A 17,951-nucleotide genomic window follows, 5' to 3' on the forward strand; every position below is an offset into this window, starting at 1 on the left:
AGAACTCCCGTGGAGTCTCGTCTCTGTCTCTGTCTCAATCTCAAGCTCGGTCAAGCTCTACAGCCTCTCTCTCCACATATCTCTATATCTTTTTCTCCAGAGAAACGTTCGGCGGCTCTCCGTCCTTTCATTGGTGAAGTTTTGTGGTGCTGTGGCTGTTGGAGTGGTTCGGTGGTTCAGTGGTGCTGCGGGCTGGGGGATACGGGGTCTTTGGTCCGTTATGGGAGAGGTAAAAAGGTTTTCCGCGATCGGTATATAAAGCGAAATACAACAACCTGGGCGGCTCAGTTGCCGTCGGTCCCAAGTTAATAATACTCCACGCGATCTCCACCGAAGTCGGTCCGAAGATTTGGCCGATTTGCCCGAGATAGTCACCCGGTTCATTAGGGGATTTGGAATTGGATTCGGACTCGGAATCGAAATTGAAAGTGCTTTGTTGTCTTCGACACTCGACACTCGATATTTTACTTCAGCTGGGTGTTGCCAGCGAAGGCCTTTTGCGATTGCATTCAGGGCTTAATCGATTCGAAATAGCTGGCCCCACAAAAGCCAATCAGCGGATACAATTCAACAACATGAAAGTGGTATGTGAGTGGGCGTATATATAGATGTCGGTCGGTGGGTGGTAAATACCAAAGGTCGTTCGACAATCTAAATGCGTGGCTGTTTAAAAAGGGGGTGTATTACTTCAGGATGCCTAGATCTATGAAATAAGAGAGGAGGAGGTACTGGATCTTACGTCATCGCCATTGCGGCGACTGTTGTGCAAATATCGCATAATTTGCTATGCAAATCGAGCCAACCGTTAATTTGCTCCCAGCCCCGATCGCAATTGTTCAGCTTGGCTACAAGCGACATTTTCCAGCTCTTTGTGCCCGAGATCCAGTCCCCCCAATACCATTAGCCACTCCACTTGGCACCCAATTTGGTAACTGGATTTTGACATAATTTATGAACGACGCAGCTTCTTGAGAAAAAAGTCTATAAAATTGTTGCAGGAACTTCAGTCAGCACTCGTTGCACTAACAAGCTCGCTTCAGCCGCATAGTTTTCGCGAAAATATCAAAGGCAAACTTTGGCTCAGTTCACACGCGGCAGTCAGCTTTTTGGTCAGTTTCTGGCTGGTTTTCGGTGCACTGGGTCCCCCGAGCATGTCGTGGCCTGGATGTATCTCTATCGGTACCTGTATCTGTATCTGTGCCTGTATCTAACTACCTGTCCGTCCACCTGTCCGCGCCAAGGCTGCGGCACATGGAGCCTAGATAGTGAAAGGTTTCGGCATGCGGAATGGTCGAAACGGAATGGCCAGAAAAAGTCACAGTCCGAAATGCCAAAAAGGAGTAAAAGCCAAATAAACCAGATACCGATTCTGGCCATCTAAACAATGGTTCTAGTCAGCTTTTGGTTTAGAGGATTCGGTCTGTGAAAGCCAAACATTCTCATTCTCACTGGGTATTCTAGGAAAAAGGGGGAAAAACCCCTCCGAAAGTGATGATAAATAAGTTTTTGCTTTCATGACTAGTCAATTAAGCAAACAAATATTTCAATTCATAAAATTTTCCATTTGCTTAAACTTGCGATTTCTTTGAAAAGGTCATGGAGACCCAGAATAAACTCGTAAAATAATGAGCGTTGGACGAAACTTAAGCAGGTGTCATATGGATACGGCCATAATAGACAACTCTGAAAAATGTATTGACGAAATACATATATAAAGACATGGATGGTCACAGGTTTATGTTATAAAATCCACCTTTGCTTCCTCTTTGATTCAGTAATTTTCCCGCAAATTTCTTTGGCATTTGCATGCCGCGAATGCATCTGATCGCTGCCGCAGTTGCAGTTGCATACTTGCAACACATTTCGGCAAGTGTGGGAACTTTTCCCAGCTTCCCATACATAATTTGTGTGCGCCTGCCTCTTTTGGGTTTTTCTCTCCCCGAATTTGCTGCCGGATTACCCAATTGCAGCTGCGATGTGTGCCTTGTGTGGGAGTCGCGGGGCTGGCCAACGATAATTGGCATTACCCGGCATCTTCGTTCCCGGTAGCATTTCTCCACGCCATACCATACCATACCATTCCATACCACGCTGGGCATTCAATTAATCCCATCCAGGTCCATCGAGCTGGGCTGCCATATCGCGTGTCACTGGGATTGGGTTTTCAGCTGGGCTCGGCCTTTATGCAACTTCGCAGTGGGATCTGCACTTCGGAAAATACCACCTTGAAGTACCTGTAATTTTAGGAATTTTTTAATCAGAAATTGAGTAGAGTACAGCTTTATTTATTTTTGTGTGAGAGTTATTTCTGTTTAATTAAGATTTTAATCAGCCTGATTGTCATAAAAATGAAGGGGTAATTAACTCAATAAAATGTATGTTTCTCAAAAAATACGATCCTTTCACTTCTAGTCAAAAATGACAAGTACTTAATTCTTAAAAGTATTTAAGTTCTCATAAAGTCCTTTTCTTAAATGTATTTATATATCAAAGATTTTATTTTATTTTTGTTCTGAAAGTTAAACAATTAATTTGTTATATTTTATTTAGTTATAAGTAAGTATTTTTTTGAGTGTGTGTAACTGAATCCGGGCTATCGGTTCCTGCTTGGCATTGAGGGTGTCATTGGCCGGCGGAAAAGTGAAAGGCAGCCTGACTTAAGATTTTTGTAGACAACGTCGCCGTCTGGCATTCTTGGCACCACTCAGACACCGATGCATTGTCAAGGTGTTCCACTGGCCAGAGGGAAGATGGAAATCCAACCTTTCTGATGGACAGGGTGCAATTAGCGAACCGGTTGCCATTTCACTAGGCAGATTTATTCTTATTTAAGTCCCATCCGCACACATATAATTGACTTATAATTGGTATATCTTACAGATGCAACGCGTGTTACTTGTCGGCTGCCTCATAGTGGGAGTGGGCATGGTGAGATCACAGGACTATCAGGATTACCAGGAGAACACACCAAGGACGGCTCCCCTTCGGCTGCGAGCAAATGCCGCTCCTGCCCGTGCGGAAGCTCCTCGGGCCGATCCGGTGGCCATCCTCAAGCAGATCAACAAGTAAGTACCCATATATTTGTTAAGACCAAAAAATAATTTACCAAATTTGATAATTCTTATTAACTATAATCTTATCTTATAATAATATCATATTTTTTATAAAGCTAAATGAACACTTTTATCTCCTTTTTTTAGGCACAATGAAGATGGCTCCTACACCTATGGCTACGAGGGTGCCGATGGTTCCTTCAAAATCGAGACGAAGTTGGCCACCGGTGAAGTCAAGGGCAAGTACGGATATGTGGACGAAACCGGAAAGGTGAGGGTGGTGGAGTACGGAGCCAACAAGTACGGGTTCCAGCCCTCCGGAGAGGGCATCACAGTGGCACCACCCACGCTGGTCGATGAAACAGCCAAGGAGGAACCTGATTACGCAGATGAGCCGGTGCCCCAGCGTCCCCAAAAACCTTATGTAAGTTGGGAGATAATTTTTTTTAATTAATTAAAATGATATAACTAACATGTTCTTAGCGTGTTCAGCGACCCCAGCCACGTCCACAGCCACGCCCGCAGCCGCAGCCCCAGCCGCAGTATGTGCAATATGAGGAGGAGGAGGAGCCACAACGTCGGGTGCAGTATGCACCACAGCCTCAGCCGCAGCATCAACCGATCCCGCAGCCCCAGCAGCACCACCAGCCATCGGTGGGTCCTGCACCACCTAGACTCCAAGTTCCCGGCGCCCAGCGCACCACTGACGTGCTATATTCCCCACTCCAGCGTCCAGCTCGCCCAGAACCAGACTACTCCCAATCCCAGAGCTTCGGCGAGGGACCCTCTAATGTGCGGATTTCCCGGCCCGTTTACGCCCTGCCCCCCGCTTCGCCGGCTCCGAGCAGTGCCCGTGCTCAGGGATTCCTGGCCCCCGCCTCCGGAGGACGTCCACTGCTGGAACCCGTGGGCTTCGGCCAGGCCCAGCAGCCCATTGCTCGACCTGTCCAGCAGCAGCCGAGCTACCAGCCACAGCCGCAACCACAATCCCGCAGTGGTGGTGGAGGAGGTGGCTCCGGTTTGCTGGATCAGTTAGCCAGGGACTACGCATTGCCTCAAGGAAATGCCCAGCCACTGCACGACATCACCTTCGGCTACTACTGATTTGAAGCCTAAGAGGTGGTTACCCAGCAGTCCCCATCTTCCTCATTAACCCAGAGATTCCTTGCTTTTAGGTCCTAATCGCACAGGTGTGCCCTGTCCCTGAGATTTTTTAAGCGATAATAAAAATTCCCTATTAATAAATTAACTGATTCTTAAACGAGATTTAATTACTAGAATTATTTATTAAATTATTTTAAAAAGGGATTTAACTACACTGGGAGATTATATAAATTTGCTCTTTTTTAGCCTACTTTTCGGCTCAAAACTTAAATAGAGGTAAGGGTGGTAAAAGGTATTAAAAGGTTCTACAAATGTTTTATTATTATAATAATAAAAGTTTATACTATTTATCTGGATAATTTATATATAGTTAATTTTTAAATATTTAAATTCTCAACATACTTCCTTTATCTGTCTACAATCCTTTTTACATGAACTTTACATGGCTGTTTCCACTTTATAAAGCCTACTTTTAGGCATCGACTATCTCCCATCTTGATAGTAAAAGAATAAGTTTGTATTCAACGATTTATTTAATTTAAATACTTAAACATAAGATGGTAAAGTTCAATCACTGCGAACTGCAGTTCTCGTGAGGCCCCCAACTCAGGGTTCTTCGGATCGGAAATGTTTATAGAATGAGAGGGAGTGACAGCAGATAGATTTGGAATAGGCAGGAACGGTTTGACTAACTCTAGGATACGTGGAGATGGACGGTGCTGTAAACGATTGGGGCGTGGTCCACAGCTTCCTCGTCGTAATCATCCTCTACTGATGGTAGACTGCAAAGAGATCGGTGAGAGGTGAGAAAAGGGTTCCCGATTCTATGTGGGTGGTGCTACAGCGCAGGAAAGTGGGAGTGCGAGAAGATATAGTGGGTGGTGATTGGTGGTGCTGGGAATCGGTTTTCATAGCATGCTGTGCTTAAGTTTTCGGATGCAATTTCTGGGGCTTGCTTTATTGCCATCCTTTTCTGGGGAGCTCAATAAATAATTAATTACGATAAACGATTTCGATAACGACATAACATAAATAAGTTATAGGTAAATGCTGGACATGACTTAGAGGACTATAAGCTAAGGACTACAGGCGATCTCCCGTTAGACCTCCAGCAGGCGGTTGAACATCAGTGGGTCCTGTATCTCGTAGTCCTGCGGCCGGAAGACGCGCTTCCCGTGCTTGCCGCCTGGCGCCACCTGGCGGCGCACCTTGTAACCACCGCTGTGTCCTGGGTGGTACGATGATGGTGGTGCACTGTACACATACTTGGACTTCTGCACCACTGGCGGTAGATACTGGAAGTGTGGTGACTGCTTGTGAACCTGCTTCTCGATGGAGTAGACGGGTCCACTTCCGTGGCTATTACCCTTCCTCTTGGCCACCTCCAAGGCGGCTATAATGGGCGTCAGATCCTTGAGGGCATTGCTCTTCGAGGCATGATAGTTCTCCACCCTGTAATCCCCGGAAACTGGCGGCGGTGGTGGTGGCGGTGGTGCAGCTGCTCCAGGTGGTGGATAATCATAACCCTCATTTGGATGTTTCTGAATGTAGAGCTCCTCAGCAGACGGTCTCTTAGCCATTTGATGGTAAACATCCGCTGGATTCTTAGAGGCCGGATTATAGGCAGCAGTTATGGATTCCGTGTGCGAAAGGGACTCCAAGGTGCCCAGGTTATTGGGTAGAGGTAAGCCATAGCTATTATAAATCTCCGCCTGTTCCAAACCCGTTCCCGTGGGTGCACCTGTGTCCAAAGCCACCGTTTTCGAGGCCGTATACTCCGTTTTTCCATTGGGCAGCATGCTGAGGATCTCCTGGAGCTGCAGAGCCGCCTTTCGAGCCTCCTCATCCGACAACTTTGCGTGGCGTCCATAGATGTTAAAGTCATTGCTATTTGCACTTGTTGCTGCCATTTTGTGGATGTTGTTTTGAGTGGGTGGGTGGTGTATGTGGTAGTTTGTTGTGATGTAGTGGTTGTTGTTGTCGAGGTGTGTATGCAATGAGTGAGACTTCATTAGATTTACCAAATTAAATATTTGCCTTTTAATGTTTGGGTATTTACACTTGGTCTGGTCTGTTTATGTAAGAGTTTTGTGAGGTGCACAGAGAAAATGTATTTTCCAGTTTCAATGAACTTTGCAGAAATTTAGAACTTTAAAATATTAATTAAAAAAGGTTTAGAAAATACAATTTCCTCTGTTTAGTGTGCTTTTTGTGTTAGATGACTTTAGTTTAATTTTCGTATGCAAAATGATTGGTTTACTTTACACATTTTGTACATTCTTGCTCGCCTTTAGAATGATTTTCATGATGATCACAGATGAATTCCGTTTTTAGTTTGGGTTAGCTGAATGAGGAGAGTCGACGGACCGCGTTTCATCGAAGGCCTTTCGCTAGACTCTTTAATGGGCCACTGACTAAATGCGTATGCGCACTTTTATCAAGTATGCGACATGTGGCCACTGCAAATGGCGCCATTAATATCTGTACAATTCGCTTAGGCTCTACTCGTTGTTAACGGATACATAGGTATGACGTGATAATTTATTAAAACATGTTCAGATGCCTCTATGTACAATGAATCGATTAATGTTCGCTTGCGCAATGGGTGTTAAAAAATCGAATAAACTTAGTCTAGGAAGTGTGTCATTGGAACAAGTTATAAAGGGGCCTACCCATACGTTAATGGTCAGATGGGGAGAGATTTCGACTGGTAGTGTTGATTTTTACAGTGTTTACAATGTCTCTCTGGGATTTGTGCCTCTTCTTCACGAGTTATGAGCAACTGATGATGGGGCTTTCACTTTCTTCTCGCTGTTTGCTACGTGCGGAAATGAGATGAGGGCAAAAAAGGGCGGTGAGATGTAGGGGGCGGGGCGGGACAGCTGGGTATGCAAATGAAGCTGAGTGATTTGCGATTGCAAGATGATTTGACAAGCCAACGCCTGTCATTGTCATCTCGAGGATACTCTCATGAAAACTTTTAAATTACATATTTACATTTTCTCTAACCATTAACGGTTGACATGTTTGAAGTGGAATAGAATGATTTTTAGCCTAAACATTTATAAAATTAAGATTTCAATACTATAGAAATGACACTTGCAACTCAATATTTTAAAAATATTTCAAATTTGACAAAATGGAAAAAGGAAAGGGGGCTTGTAATGGCTATTATATTTACATATACTTATAAGTAGGATGTACAACAGAAATCTTTGGAGACTAAAAATTTTAAAAACTTGAAAGCTAAAATATTTTTGTAGGTTGGATCTACTGGTCAACAGTTTTTATAACGATTTTAGGTCGCCAAGGACTTCCAGTTCTTTTCTTATCATATTATATTTACATATTCATAGATCTGTTGAATAATACATATATTAAAGATATCATAATATTTTTGAACAACCCTTCACCCATGTTAGTATAGAAGAGTATGTACAGTGGAGGTTATTTACATATGACCAAGCCCCAAAGTTCTTTTTTTTCCAGACCCGGTAACTACGCACCATCTTGTCCATAGGCCGATGGCAGGTAGTTGCTGGGCGGCGACTCGAAGGCCGCCGGGTGGCTCACGCTGAAGGGCGCTCCGCCGCTGTAGCTGGCCCCGCCCACCGGCGGGAGGTACTGGTGGGTGGCGCTGCTGTAGGAGGGCGGCTTCGAGGGGGGTCCATAGCTGGCGTGGCCGGTGGGTATCTCGTACGTGGTGATCGCTGCAACGAGACAAATGCGGAGACATTCGGTAAATATGGATCGCAGTTGCAGACGGAGAAGCCGACGGAACAAGTTGCTGGCGAAAACGAAAGTTGCCGGCCAGGTTCATTGCACGCAGCATGCTCCGATTTGGCCATTGTATCTGCGGCTAAATCGGAGCTGCTGGCCGGGAGTTGCCTCTTCCGTTTTGGCCAGGTGCGGTCGTATTGGTTATTAGGCGGCTTAATTGTCATGCATCTAGTTCAGCAAATGGATTACGTAAGCGAAAGACAATATGTTTTGATTTCACGGCCGAATGCACAATGGCATATGCATTGGGATAAAAATAATAGTCTCGCGACCTAGTCCAATTTCTTCGAATATGAATGTCTAATGCACTACAAGGAGAGTGCATAGACTTATAAGAAAATGGTTAAAAGTAAAGTAAGAGGTACCTATAAAATGTTAGTTTGTTTTATTAAAATTTGCAACCATTTATTTTCGAAGGGAAATTAGATATGTATCTTTGAGTTTTTTATAAGAGCAACTGCATTATTTAAACTTGATCTGGATTTGTTTATGGGTTATATATATTTGCATAATTTTTAGATTTAATGGCTGTTGATTGAATATGGATTAAGATTTAAATAAGTACCACTGATATCTTTTTCTGTATCTATTTGTATATTTTAAAACACCAAAAAAGGTCAAGACATTATATCAAAATATTTCGTTAATATTTTTTTCACAAATAAAAATTGGGTTCCCTATGTGTTTTAAGATTTCTTCTAACCTTCTTTTATTCAATCGCCTAACTATAGTATTTTCTCTGAGTGTACTTACTCTCGTGATGCAGGACGGGTCCAGGAGCGGAGACCGTCTTGTGACCGCTGCTGCCGCCTGAGGAGGCGCCCGACAAGGAGGTCAGCTTGGCGAACAGACCGCCGCCGCCGGAGGAGTGACTAGTGGCGTAGGTGTGCGAGTTTATGTGCGCCGAATTGATGATGGACTTGCCCACGTCGGTGACCTTGTCCCCACCGGCGGCCACCAGGTTGCCGCCCGCACTCAACGCATAGCCGCTGCCCTTGATCAGCTGACCCTTGAGAGCGGTGACCCCGCCGGTGATGGCCTTGACCGCCTGAAAGATGGTGTTCAGCACGGACTTCTTGAACGACCAGGGGTCGTAGTCCACCGAGTTGCCCTGGAAATGGAGGAAAGATTAGCTGGTTTCAAGCGAAGTAGATTTTATGAACCCTTTTTTAACCGCTTATGTGTGCTTTTAGCTCTTTAAGTTTGACCAACGATTTTAATTGATGGAAAGCCCCTGCTGCAAAATCAGGTCGTGAAAATGCGGCTCTCAACTTACATGGACAACAATCTCGTGGGACTTGTAGCTATCCCCGCCCCCGCTGCTTCCGCCGGAACTGCCGGAGGCGATTGAGGCGGAGGCCTGGCCAATTCCGGACAGCAGGCCGGACTTCAGGTGCGCCACATAGTCGAAGCTGCCGGATCGCTTTTGCACCTGGGATTCCTTCACACTCTCACCCGGTTCGTTGTCGAGGTCTGTGTCCTCCAGTGAGAGTGATTTGTCGGTGGCAGGATGGGCGTGGCACATCAGAGGCAGGGTGGCCACCAGCAGTAGACTCAGTCTGAAGACCTATTTGGGGATACAGACATTTAATAAATTGTCTTACTGGAGCACCTATTCAAAAAACATGCAAAAATGGATCACCTATTACGAAGAAATGACAGTATATTGCGCAATTCTTTTATGAATCTATTCGAATTTTACGTGACAGCCCCAACAATGGCCACAGACAACGAGGAAAATTCAATTGCCGAAATGTGTCGCTGCGGTGGTTGCACCACCATCGCTTTTTTGTTGCCGGTTTGCCCGCTTGCTACATCTGTGCACTCATTTGTCAACTGTCACACACACACGCACTCCATGTGCAATCATAATCTGCCACTTACCGCCGATACAAATGCCACTCGTAATCCTCGCTCTGCATATATGCAAACCCACCGAAACCCCCATCCTTACCCCCATATTACTCGGTTTACAGTTGAGCGATCTTAGACTAATTGGAGGGGGTGGATTGGGGGGTATGGTCATAGCCAATTTGGCCAAGAGGGGGTTAAGTCACTGTTTTGACTCACGGCGTTCGCAGAGGTTTCATGCTCCATCAAACTGTCAATATGCTAATTGATATTTGGGCTAATGCTTTAAGGAACCAGTTTAATTTGGGGCCACTATTACAACATAATGGAAATTTATGGGAAAATTAATTGGAGCTGAAAGTAGCACACATTAAATAGTTCCTTGAAATCCTGAAATTCCTTCTCCTCTAACTAATCTTCTCTAAATAAATTCAAAATACTGAACCACTTTTTATCAAGAAAATTAAATATTTTTATGATTACGGAAAATCTCACTAAACAATTATTCCATTTTCTTTGTGTTGCCTTTATATAATTTTCTCCACAAACGTAGTTTCATATATCTAACACCACCAAATCTTATTAAATTTATGATGTCTTTAAAATTCCTCCACGATTTTGTTTAACACTATAAATGTTCGCGATCTCCAGTCATTTCCTTCTATTAAACAATCTTGAATAGTTTAAAGTGAGTTACATTTCTGAGAAATGATAGGAAACATTTGGTGGCCACACTTCGGTACATTGATTTGTGCAATCCACTTACTCCGAAGTATAGTCAAATCGAATTTGGGTCGTCGAATCGTTTGTGGAACGATCAATAAGCGTTATTGATATTTTTGACAAATGCGTTTTAAATTAGTTTTGTATTTGGGTTAAAGTGGAACCGCCTCGAAAAATATTAATTAAATTGGCAGCCTTTCTCCCCGCGATGGCGCAACCTCAATTATGACTGGCCAAATATGCTGTGATTTCTTATACAATGCATAAAGGGCCTTAGCCCTGGGCCCGAACAATTGACCCACTGCAATCTGCATACAAATGCACTAATTAATCATAATAAATATTGTTCTTCGATTTGGTATTGCATAAGCATAAACATATGAAACACAATGGCAGAGAATAATAAAAATAATTGAAAGTTAATTGCCGCAATTATTATTTATGGTTCAAATGAGTTATTAACGGAATGCAATTTGAGTGCGAAATTCGCTTGAATTCGATGGCATATTGAACTATTGGCCAATATTGGCCAAACCTCTTCTCTTTGATTGGTTTTTCGTTGGTTTCTTTTTTTGTTTTGTGTTTACTCATTGTTATGGCCAATATTTTGTCTGGGCTGAGAGTGAAAGTGTTGTATTTGCCGGCTTTGTGGCTCTCACACAGAGTAATGGCTCTCTTTTTCCGTGTTCACAAGCAATTAGCATTTTTAATATTATTTAACGAACAGTGAGCAGAAGGCCTACATTGTTATATGTATTTTTTAAAGAAAAATATATATTACTAGCTCAACTTTGAGTGGTAATTTATTTGCGGTAGGTTCAGTTTACGGACGCGTTTAATGTCTCTACGTGTGCCTCGTCTTCGTTTTCCGTTTGGCTAGCTACATTCAGCTTAGCCATATTCAAATTTCTTAACGATTTTCGAAAGCAACCCGCTGAGGAGTAGAAGCCGCAGGTCTGACATAATAATTATGCACGACATCTACCTTCACACTCGGTCAAATGGTCAGCGCTTCTTGCGAGTCATGACATAAGGTTCCGAGTGAATAAAGGTCTTCGGAAAGGTGGCCAGCTTTTCGAGTGCACTGAAGCATCGATTGGGATTTTTGGGTTATCCATGGGGTTGCGTAACGAAAGCATCTCTATAAGTCACGCAGCCTGCTGGGGAGCTTAGCTAATAAAGTCAGCGATGTGTGGCCAACATAAAACGGGTTTTGCTGCAGAATGCCTTGCACTTGAACTTGTTTGCCAAAGAAATTGCATAAACTAGATATGGTTTTTGTATCTCCATTAAAAGTATCTCAATTAGTCCAGTATTCGAATCAACTTTCACTGCGGTATCCTTTGACTTACCTTCATTTCGTTTGGCTGTGTTTTTCGTGGGATTAGCTCAAATTGGGCCTTGGATTAGCTGGGCGGCTAATCAAGTTCAAAATTCACTTTTACCGATGACGTCCTCGGGTGGGTTTTAAATTTATTGTAATTTTTTAACGCTGCCTCCTCTTCACATTAACTTTCTTCACTTGGCCAATCTTAACTTGCAATTGGCACTTGGCCGCCGCACTTTTTCGACTTCGATTTCGAACCGTTTCGCTTCACGTTTGTTTTGTCATCGGCATTCGTCTCAGCGGTTTGGAGCGCACACAAAATTTCACTCTCGACTTTCTTTCACCGATTCGAGTCGCCCGATCTGGGATTGTATCTGCTGCCACTTTGTATCTCGGCAACGTCTGCGCTCGAACTGTGCTCGAAAATCGCCGCGTGCGGCTTATTTAAAGAAATCACCGGAGAGCCGAGGCGCCACTGCATTTGAGCGGTTTTGGGGGTCTTTTTGGCACGCTCTTAGTCGAGGGGTTAAGAGTGCTGCCCTCTCTTTCCCGCTCTTTTTGTGTTACAATTTATTTTATATTTTTTCGGCATTTTCATGACAGCCTCTTGGCCATAAACGAGTGTCTGGGGTTCAATGCGTTTCGAGTGGCATCGGCAGCGGCATCGACTTTGGGCAACATGTGGCAATCTGAAAACTGCAATGCGGCTCATTAAGTTCGGTGGCCCAAACGTGTTCGACTGCTGAAAAAACAGCACCGTTGACTTCGTTTTCTGACATGGCCCAATCAAAAGACTGAGGCAACGAACTTGAAATGGAGTGATAAGCTAAGAGGATCGCTAATGGAAAAGTCGCCGTCGAAAGAAGTAAAGCAAGGACAAGATTTGGCTTGGCCATTATTCTATGATCTTAAGTGTTAGATTGCTTAATAGAATATGCTCTTTTAGATCTTCGTTATGATTAACTATATATTATAACAAATAAGCCGTTCTAGTAAAAGAAAGCTCTAATTGCATAACATTGGTTAGGACTCTCCTTGAAGTTTAAGTTTTTATCACTTCATCGAAAGTGGAACATTCTTACAATATTCATTAGTAGGCAAGTTGGTCAACGAAGTTTATGTGATTTAAATAGTTTTACTATGAATGATCAAATATAATAATATAATATAATAACTTCTGATTGGCGATATTGGTTCTTGACCTGAAGGTAACTTGATCCCAACTTCTGGCTAAATTAAGAGCTACAACCTTGAACCCAGGCATACTAATAGAAGCCTTCAACTGCAGACTCCAAAGCCGAGACCCAAAATAGCAACACAATGCGAACTTGAGGGCAAGCTATTATCTAATGTTGCGACAAATGGGTCCCTGTCAACTTTTAGGCCCTCCTCTCGTCGAGAGTTCACTGTCACTATGTCAGAAGCGATTCATTTGTAAGCGCGCCAAACAATTAAGGCTAACAATGGCGGGGCGAACAATGGGTTGGTAAATTGGTAAGACAGTTGGAACTGCCTGTCGCCCAATTCTCTGATGACAAGTCCTATGTAGGCAAATCCCCGGTTCGCAACTTATCCCACCTATCGCTGGACTGCGGTTATCTAACCGAAAGTGAAATGGGCTTAGGCCAGACCGACCAACTGCAACTGCCAACTGAAGTTGCAACTGCAAATCGCAACTGCAACTACATAAATGCAAAACGCGAAATGAACATGAAGAAAACTTGGCCCAAACATAATACTTAAGCACTCGTAGTTAACAAACTGTAAATTTGTTAAACAGCAAAAGGAAAACAAGACGGGGCAAGGCAAACAGCGGCAAAATAATAAAAATGAAAATAAGAAGAAAATCCCCGACTCATGTAATAGCCAGCGAATATATACTAATGGGACAAGATAATTGCGATTGGGGGCGGTGCTGGCGTAAAAGGTTTTGCGTGGAAATACCCTATGAACGAGGAAAAGGTTTTCAGAAATATCGACCAGAACAATTTGTTAATTAGAAAAACCATAATTGACAAATTATGTAAAATAGTATTTTCATAATATTTAATGGTCTTCTAAATTTTTTGAAAATGTATTTGGTCACAAATTAGAAACTACTGACTAATTAGGCATCACAATATTTTTTAACTTTTAAAAAGAAGCACTTGGCTAGCTGTTATATTTTGCGAAATCTCAAAAACCTCTGAAGGCCATTTGCAATTCGTGGAAATTCCGCCATTCACATTTTCCCTCGCGCAATTGTTTTCTTAATATTGTTTATATATTTTGCCCACTGTTTATTGGGTTGTCAACTTAAAGAGTGGAGCTGGGAGCTATAAATGTTTCTTCGCCGGGGATAATTTGCGGTTAAGTTAAATTTCCGCCGAACCGACAATGTGGCCATTCAGTTCAAGTTGAATGCACAGAAAGTGAGTCCAATTCAACAGGCCAACTTAACTCGCGGCCCGCACCCAATATATTGCGTATACGCCACCGCAGCGATAAAAAAGAAAATCTATCGATCGGCAACCGGTCAAATTTGAACAGGAAGGAAGTAGCTCATTGGAATTAACGTACAATTTATACCGGCAAATGACAGATGAAAGAAGCGAAGAGATAATACGGGAATGCAATAAGTCAACAATTAAAATATATTCATTACTGTCACGGGAATTCGTGTCCTGAGTCCTCTCATAAATAAATTCATAAAGCGCTTGGCTCCAGAGTGCCACTTCCTGCCATTATGGCGTTCGGGTTTTTGCCTATCTTTTTATATCATCATCCAGACAAAGTCCGAGGCCAAAAAACACACATGTGCTTTTAATTTTTCACTCACTTTTCATGGGTTTTCCTCGGCTGTTTTTTTTTGTTAATTGACGTGGGGCAATTGGCAGAGCGGGCAGGCAAAAATAAACAAGCGCAATGGAAAAATGTGTTGGGAAAAGTTTTCAGAGTGTAACGTGAAGTGCGATAACAGGCCGCTGCGCATTGGGAAATGCTAGAAAACACCCGAACATCGAACGCCGAACTCCGAACGGCAAAGCCACCAAAGAGTCCACTCCACTTCCTCGACTTCCTGCTGCAGTTGCTCGTTAGTTGCGCAATGAACTTCAACTTCAAATTCGCCAGAGTTTCGCTGTGCCGGCGACAAAAATACATACATATCTGAAATCCATATCGGAAATGAACTCGTTTTCGGCATTTATTTTGGTCGATTTCTATGATATTTTATTTTTGTGTATGCCTATTCGAGAGGAAACTGCACGGCATTATTCAGTTTGGGCTATTGTATGGACCGATATGGATATGGAACGCCAGCCAGCTGGCCAGGAAAAAGTGAAAGCCTGTCGCCTGGCTCTTGGGACCAATATATTTGCCTAGCACTCCAGCAAGGGGCATCTCCATTTTTCATACCACTCCCGACTAGCCGAAAAATAAAGTAAAATAAAATATTGCAGCTGAGATTACGGCTGTGATGCAATCGATTCGGCCGACAAATTGAGCAACAGTGCTGCCGCGATCTCGTAGTCCTGGCTGCCTGTTTGCCAGTTTGCCAGTTTGCCTGCCTCGAATGTTTATTTTCGAGGCGAACGCACAAGAAATGCGATTCGTGTGGTGCTGTCATGGCTGAAATTGCATTTTGCAAAGTGGTGCGTCCACATTTTTCTCAGGTGCCGTGCCGCTTTAATTGTGCCCCGTTTGAAAATATTTTATTGAATGTGCAATGCAATTTCATTATTTATTCAGTCGGATGGTCGGACATTCGGACACACGCCGCGATTCCAGCTTGGACACACATGCATGAGCAAGCTGTCATTAAGCCAACATTGTTTCCCAATTTTCACATTAACTTGACCCGGGAGTTTTGGCCGCTTGACTTGCCCTGACTTTTGGGCCATCCTCGCTCGATTGGCCAATCTGCCAGCTGTTTCCCGAGCGATTTATGACTATTAGGTTAATTGGATCAAGTCGTTGGGAAAATGGCAGCCCATTAACCATAACTCTGCGCACACGCAGTTTTTCTTCTGGCACCTCTAAGTAAGTAATTTTCAGCCTTATAGCTGGCTAATGTAAGAAAAGGTGAGGCAGACACGCAACATTGGATAATTACCAAGAATACTAAAAATCATTAAAAGAGGAATCATTTAAAGAAATTTAATTTAATTTCACATATATTTTGCAAAGCACAATTAATAGGTTTTTGCTCAGACATACAACGTTTTCCACATAATAACTATTGCAATACATTGTGAAAAATCTTGACCTTTATCAATAAATCACTCACTTTAACTATACAGGTTTAATCGATAAACGTATGACTCAATGTTTACTAATAAGATGTAATTTGTAGCGGTTTGATTGCAAATATTCAGTCAATTAATCCAAGATATGCTAAGTAGAACTTTAGCTCACAAAATCTAGCTTGGAGTAAAGAAGAGAAAGGTGCAAATTACCAGATAAAAAAGCTATTACTATAATTTACTAAATCACTTAATTTGCAAGTAAGATCTTTATACGTACTACATTTCATTAGGGCCTACAAATATGCACCAAGATTTATTTAAGCCCCAAAGTATGCAATAAGTTTCTTCAAAATATTGCGCAACAACATGATATTGAAAAGTAATCCGATAGTTGAACAATGCACTTGAATGATTTCTTGGAAGCAAATAAAGAACATGATTTTTTAGAACTGATATTTATTGACCACAAAAAGATACATATTTTCATGATGAACATTTAAGATTGCAAACACGTATAACTACTTACACGATACTTTTCCCCCTTTTAATGCATTCTTATTACGTTCTCGTATTTATTTATTAATACAAAAATTTCTCATGAATCAATGATAAAGCTGACGATTCTGCGAAGCCGCTTTATATCAGACATCTGCTAGAAATGGCCAAGAGTCAACATATTATCAAGATAAGTTCAAGGTTTTCTGGGAGAACGACATCAACTTTTGTGACCATAAACCACTTAACAAAAAATATCCATTCATTGCATTGAAGAACGACTGCGTCAGATGCCGGTTACATGGCAAATATTTGCAGTGTGCGATTGCAAGCTGCGGTTTTTTGTCCGGGGTTCTCGGAAATACCAATTGAGTCACCGTCTTTCCCAACGGCTTAGCACGCTTCAAGGCGGAGACTCGGTGGCCAATTAAAGCGATTTCGATCTGTGACTCCCATGACGCGTGCGCCGACGGAACTGACGTGCTCCGGCACCCGTTCCGAATAGCAAATGTATTAGATGGACTAATAGTAGTGGTGCCGAGAGCAGGTGGCCTCATAGAGCTTTGATGGGGAGCTTTGGGCCCGCTTCACTTTTACTTTCAGCGACAACAGGTGTTAGCCAAGGCCCGACTTGGCCGACCGAGGAAAGCCCTACAAGTGACGGGTTTACCCCTGAAAGAGAAGGTAGTGGTGATGCATTTGGTAAAATAAATTCGGGTTTTTTGTGTTTGGGTAAATTATTTCAAATATAACCGTATGAGGTATAAGACATATTAAACTTGAATCACAATTAGAACTTTTTTGTAAAGTAAATTCTCTTCTTTTTAATATTTGTATGTTCCCAAAATACAACGGCGATTATAAATGTGAGTGTTATAAACTCAATGGAAAATGGATTTTTATAAGCCCCTATGAAACTCTTACACCGAAAAACAAAGACTACTTTTTGAAATAAAAAGTCTGAGAGAGATAGTACAGTTCCACTTTCCTAGAACGAAAGAATTTAATTACCATTTTAATTACCAGAAAATGTCAATAATGTCAATGTGGTGTTCAAAAACAAATGTACAGATAGAAAGATGTTAAATTGTGGTCGTTTAGGAGGAATCTTGTGTATATTTTATACATATATAATAAATTTTTCTTATTCAAACAATTCAAACATTTCGTTTACTATCAAATGTCTGACTTTTGCAGCGGAACAAACACTGATAGCGTTGTTTTAGAAAGCTGTAAGCTAAGCATCCAAAACATTATTGTGTGGTTGCTCAATTTACTTTAATACTTAATAATAAAACAGTAAAATGAAAATGCTATCAGTCTGCCGGAAATATAAAATTCCTACTTTAAAATTTTAGAACCTTATTTTGACTTAATTGATAATTTGCTTGT

The 17,951-nt window shown here is 42.4% G+C and overlaps 2 protein-coding genes across 4 annotated transcripts; one reads left to right on the top strand and one right to left on the bottom strand.

Annotated features, from left to right (window-relative positions):
• The first annotated feature begins 278 nt into the window (after positions 1–278).
• Cpr97Ea (cuticular protein 97Ea) lies at positions 279–4,319 on the top strand. 2 transcript variants are annotated; one of them, XM_036819729.3, is made up of 4 exons: positions 279–584; positions 2,881–3,065; positions 3,201–3,477; positions 3,537–4,319. In XM_036819729.3, the coding sequence occupies exons 1-4, from the start codon at positions 576–578 to the stop codon at positions 4,155–4,157; spliced, it is 1,092 nt and encodes a 363-aa protein (XP_036675624.3). In that variant the 5' UTR covers positions 279–575; the 3' UTR covers positions 4,158–4,319. The 2 variants fall into 2 exon arrangements, with proteins under 2 accessions (XP_036675624.3, XP_065722457.2); XM_065866385.2 differs by having other exon boundaries at positions 280–584; positions 3,546–4,319.
• A 352-nt stretch (positions 4,320–4,671) lies between these two features.
• Positions 4,672–12,263, bottom strand: LOC108016126 (uncharacterized). 2 transcript variants are annotated; one of them, XM_065866326.2, is made up of 5 exons: positions 11,864–12,263; positions 9,214–9,504; positions 8,691–9,048; positions 7,664–7,867; positions 4,672–6,060 (listed from the first exon to the last, which is right to left on the bottom strand). In XM_065866326.2, exons 1-5 carry the CDS (start codon positions 11,867–11,869, stop codon positions 5,258–5,260), a joined length of 1,662 nt encoding a protein of 553 aa, XP_065722398.2. In that variant the 5' UTR covers positions 11,870–12,263; the 3' UTR covers positions 4,672–5,257. The 2 variants fall into 2 exon arrangements, with proteins under 2 accessions (XP_065722398.2, XP_065722399.2); XM_065866327.2 differs by having other exon boundaries at positions 4,672–4,939; positions 11,864–12,262.
• Positions 12,264–17,951: the final 5,688 nt, after the last annotated feature.

This window comes from Drosophila suzukii, chromosome 3, assembly GCF_043229965.1.
Source record: "Drosophila suzukii chromosome 3, CBGP_Dsuzu_IsoJpt1.0, whole genome shotgun sequence".
Classification (NCBI taxonomy): Eukaryota; Metazoa; Arthropoda; class Insecta; order Diptera; family Drosophilidae; genus Drosophila; species Drosophila suzukii.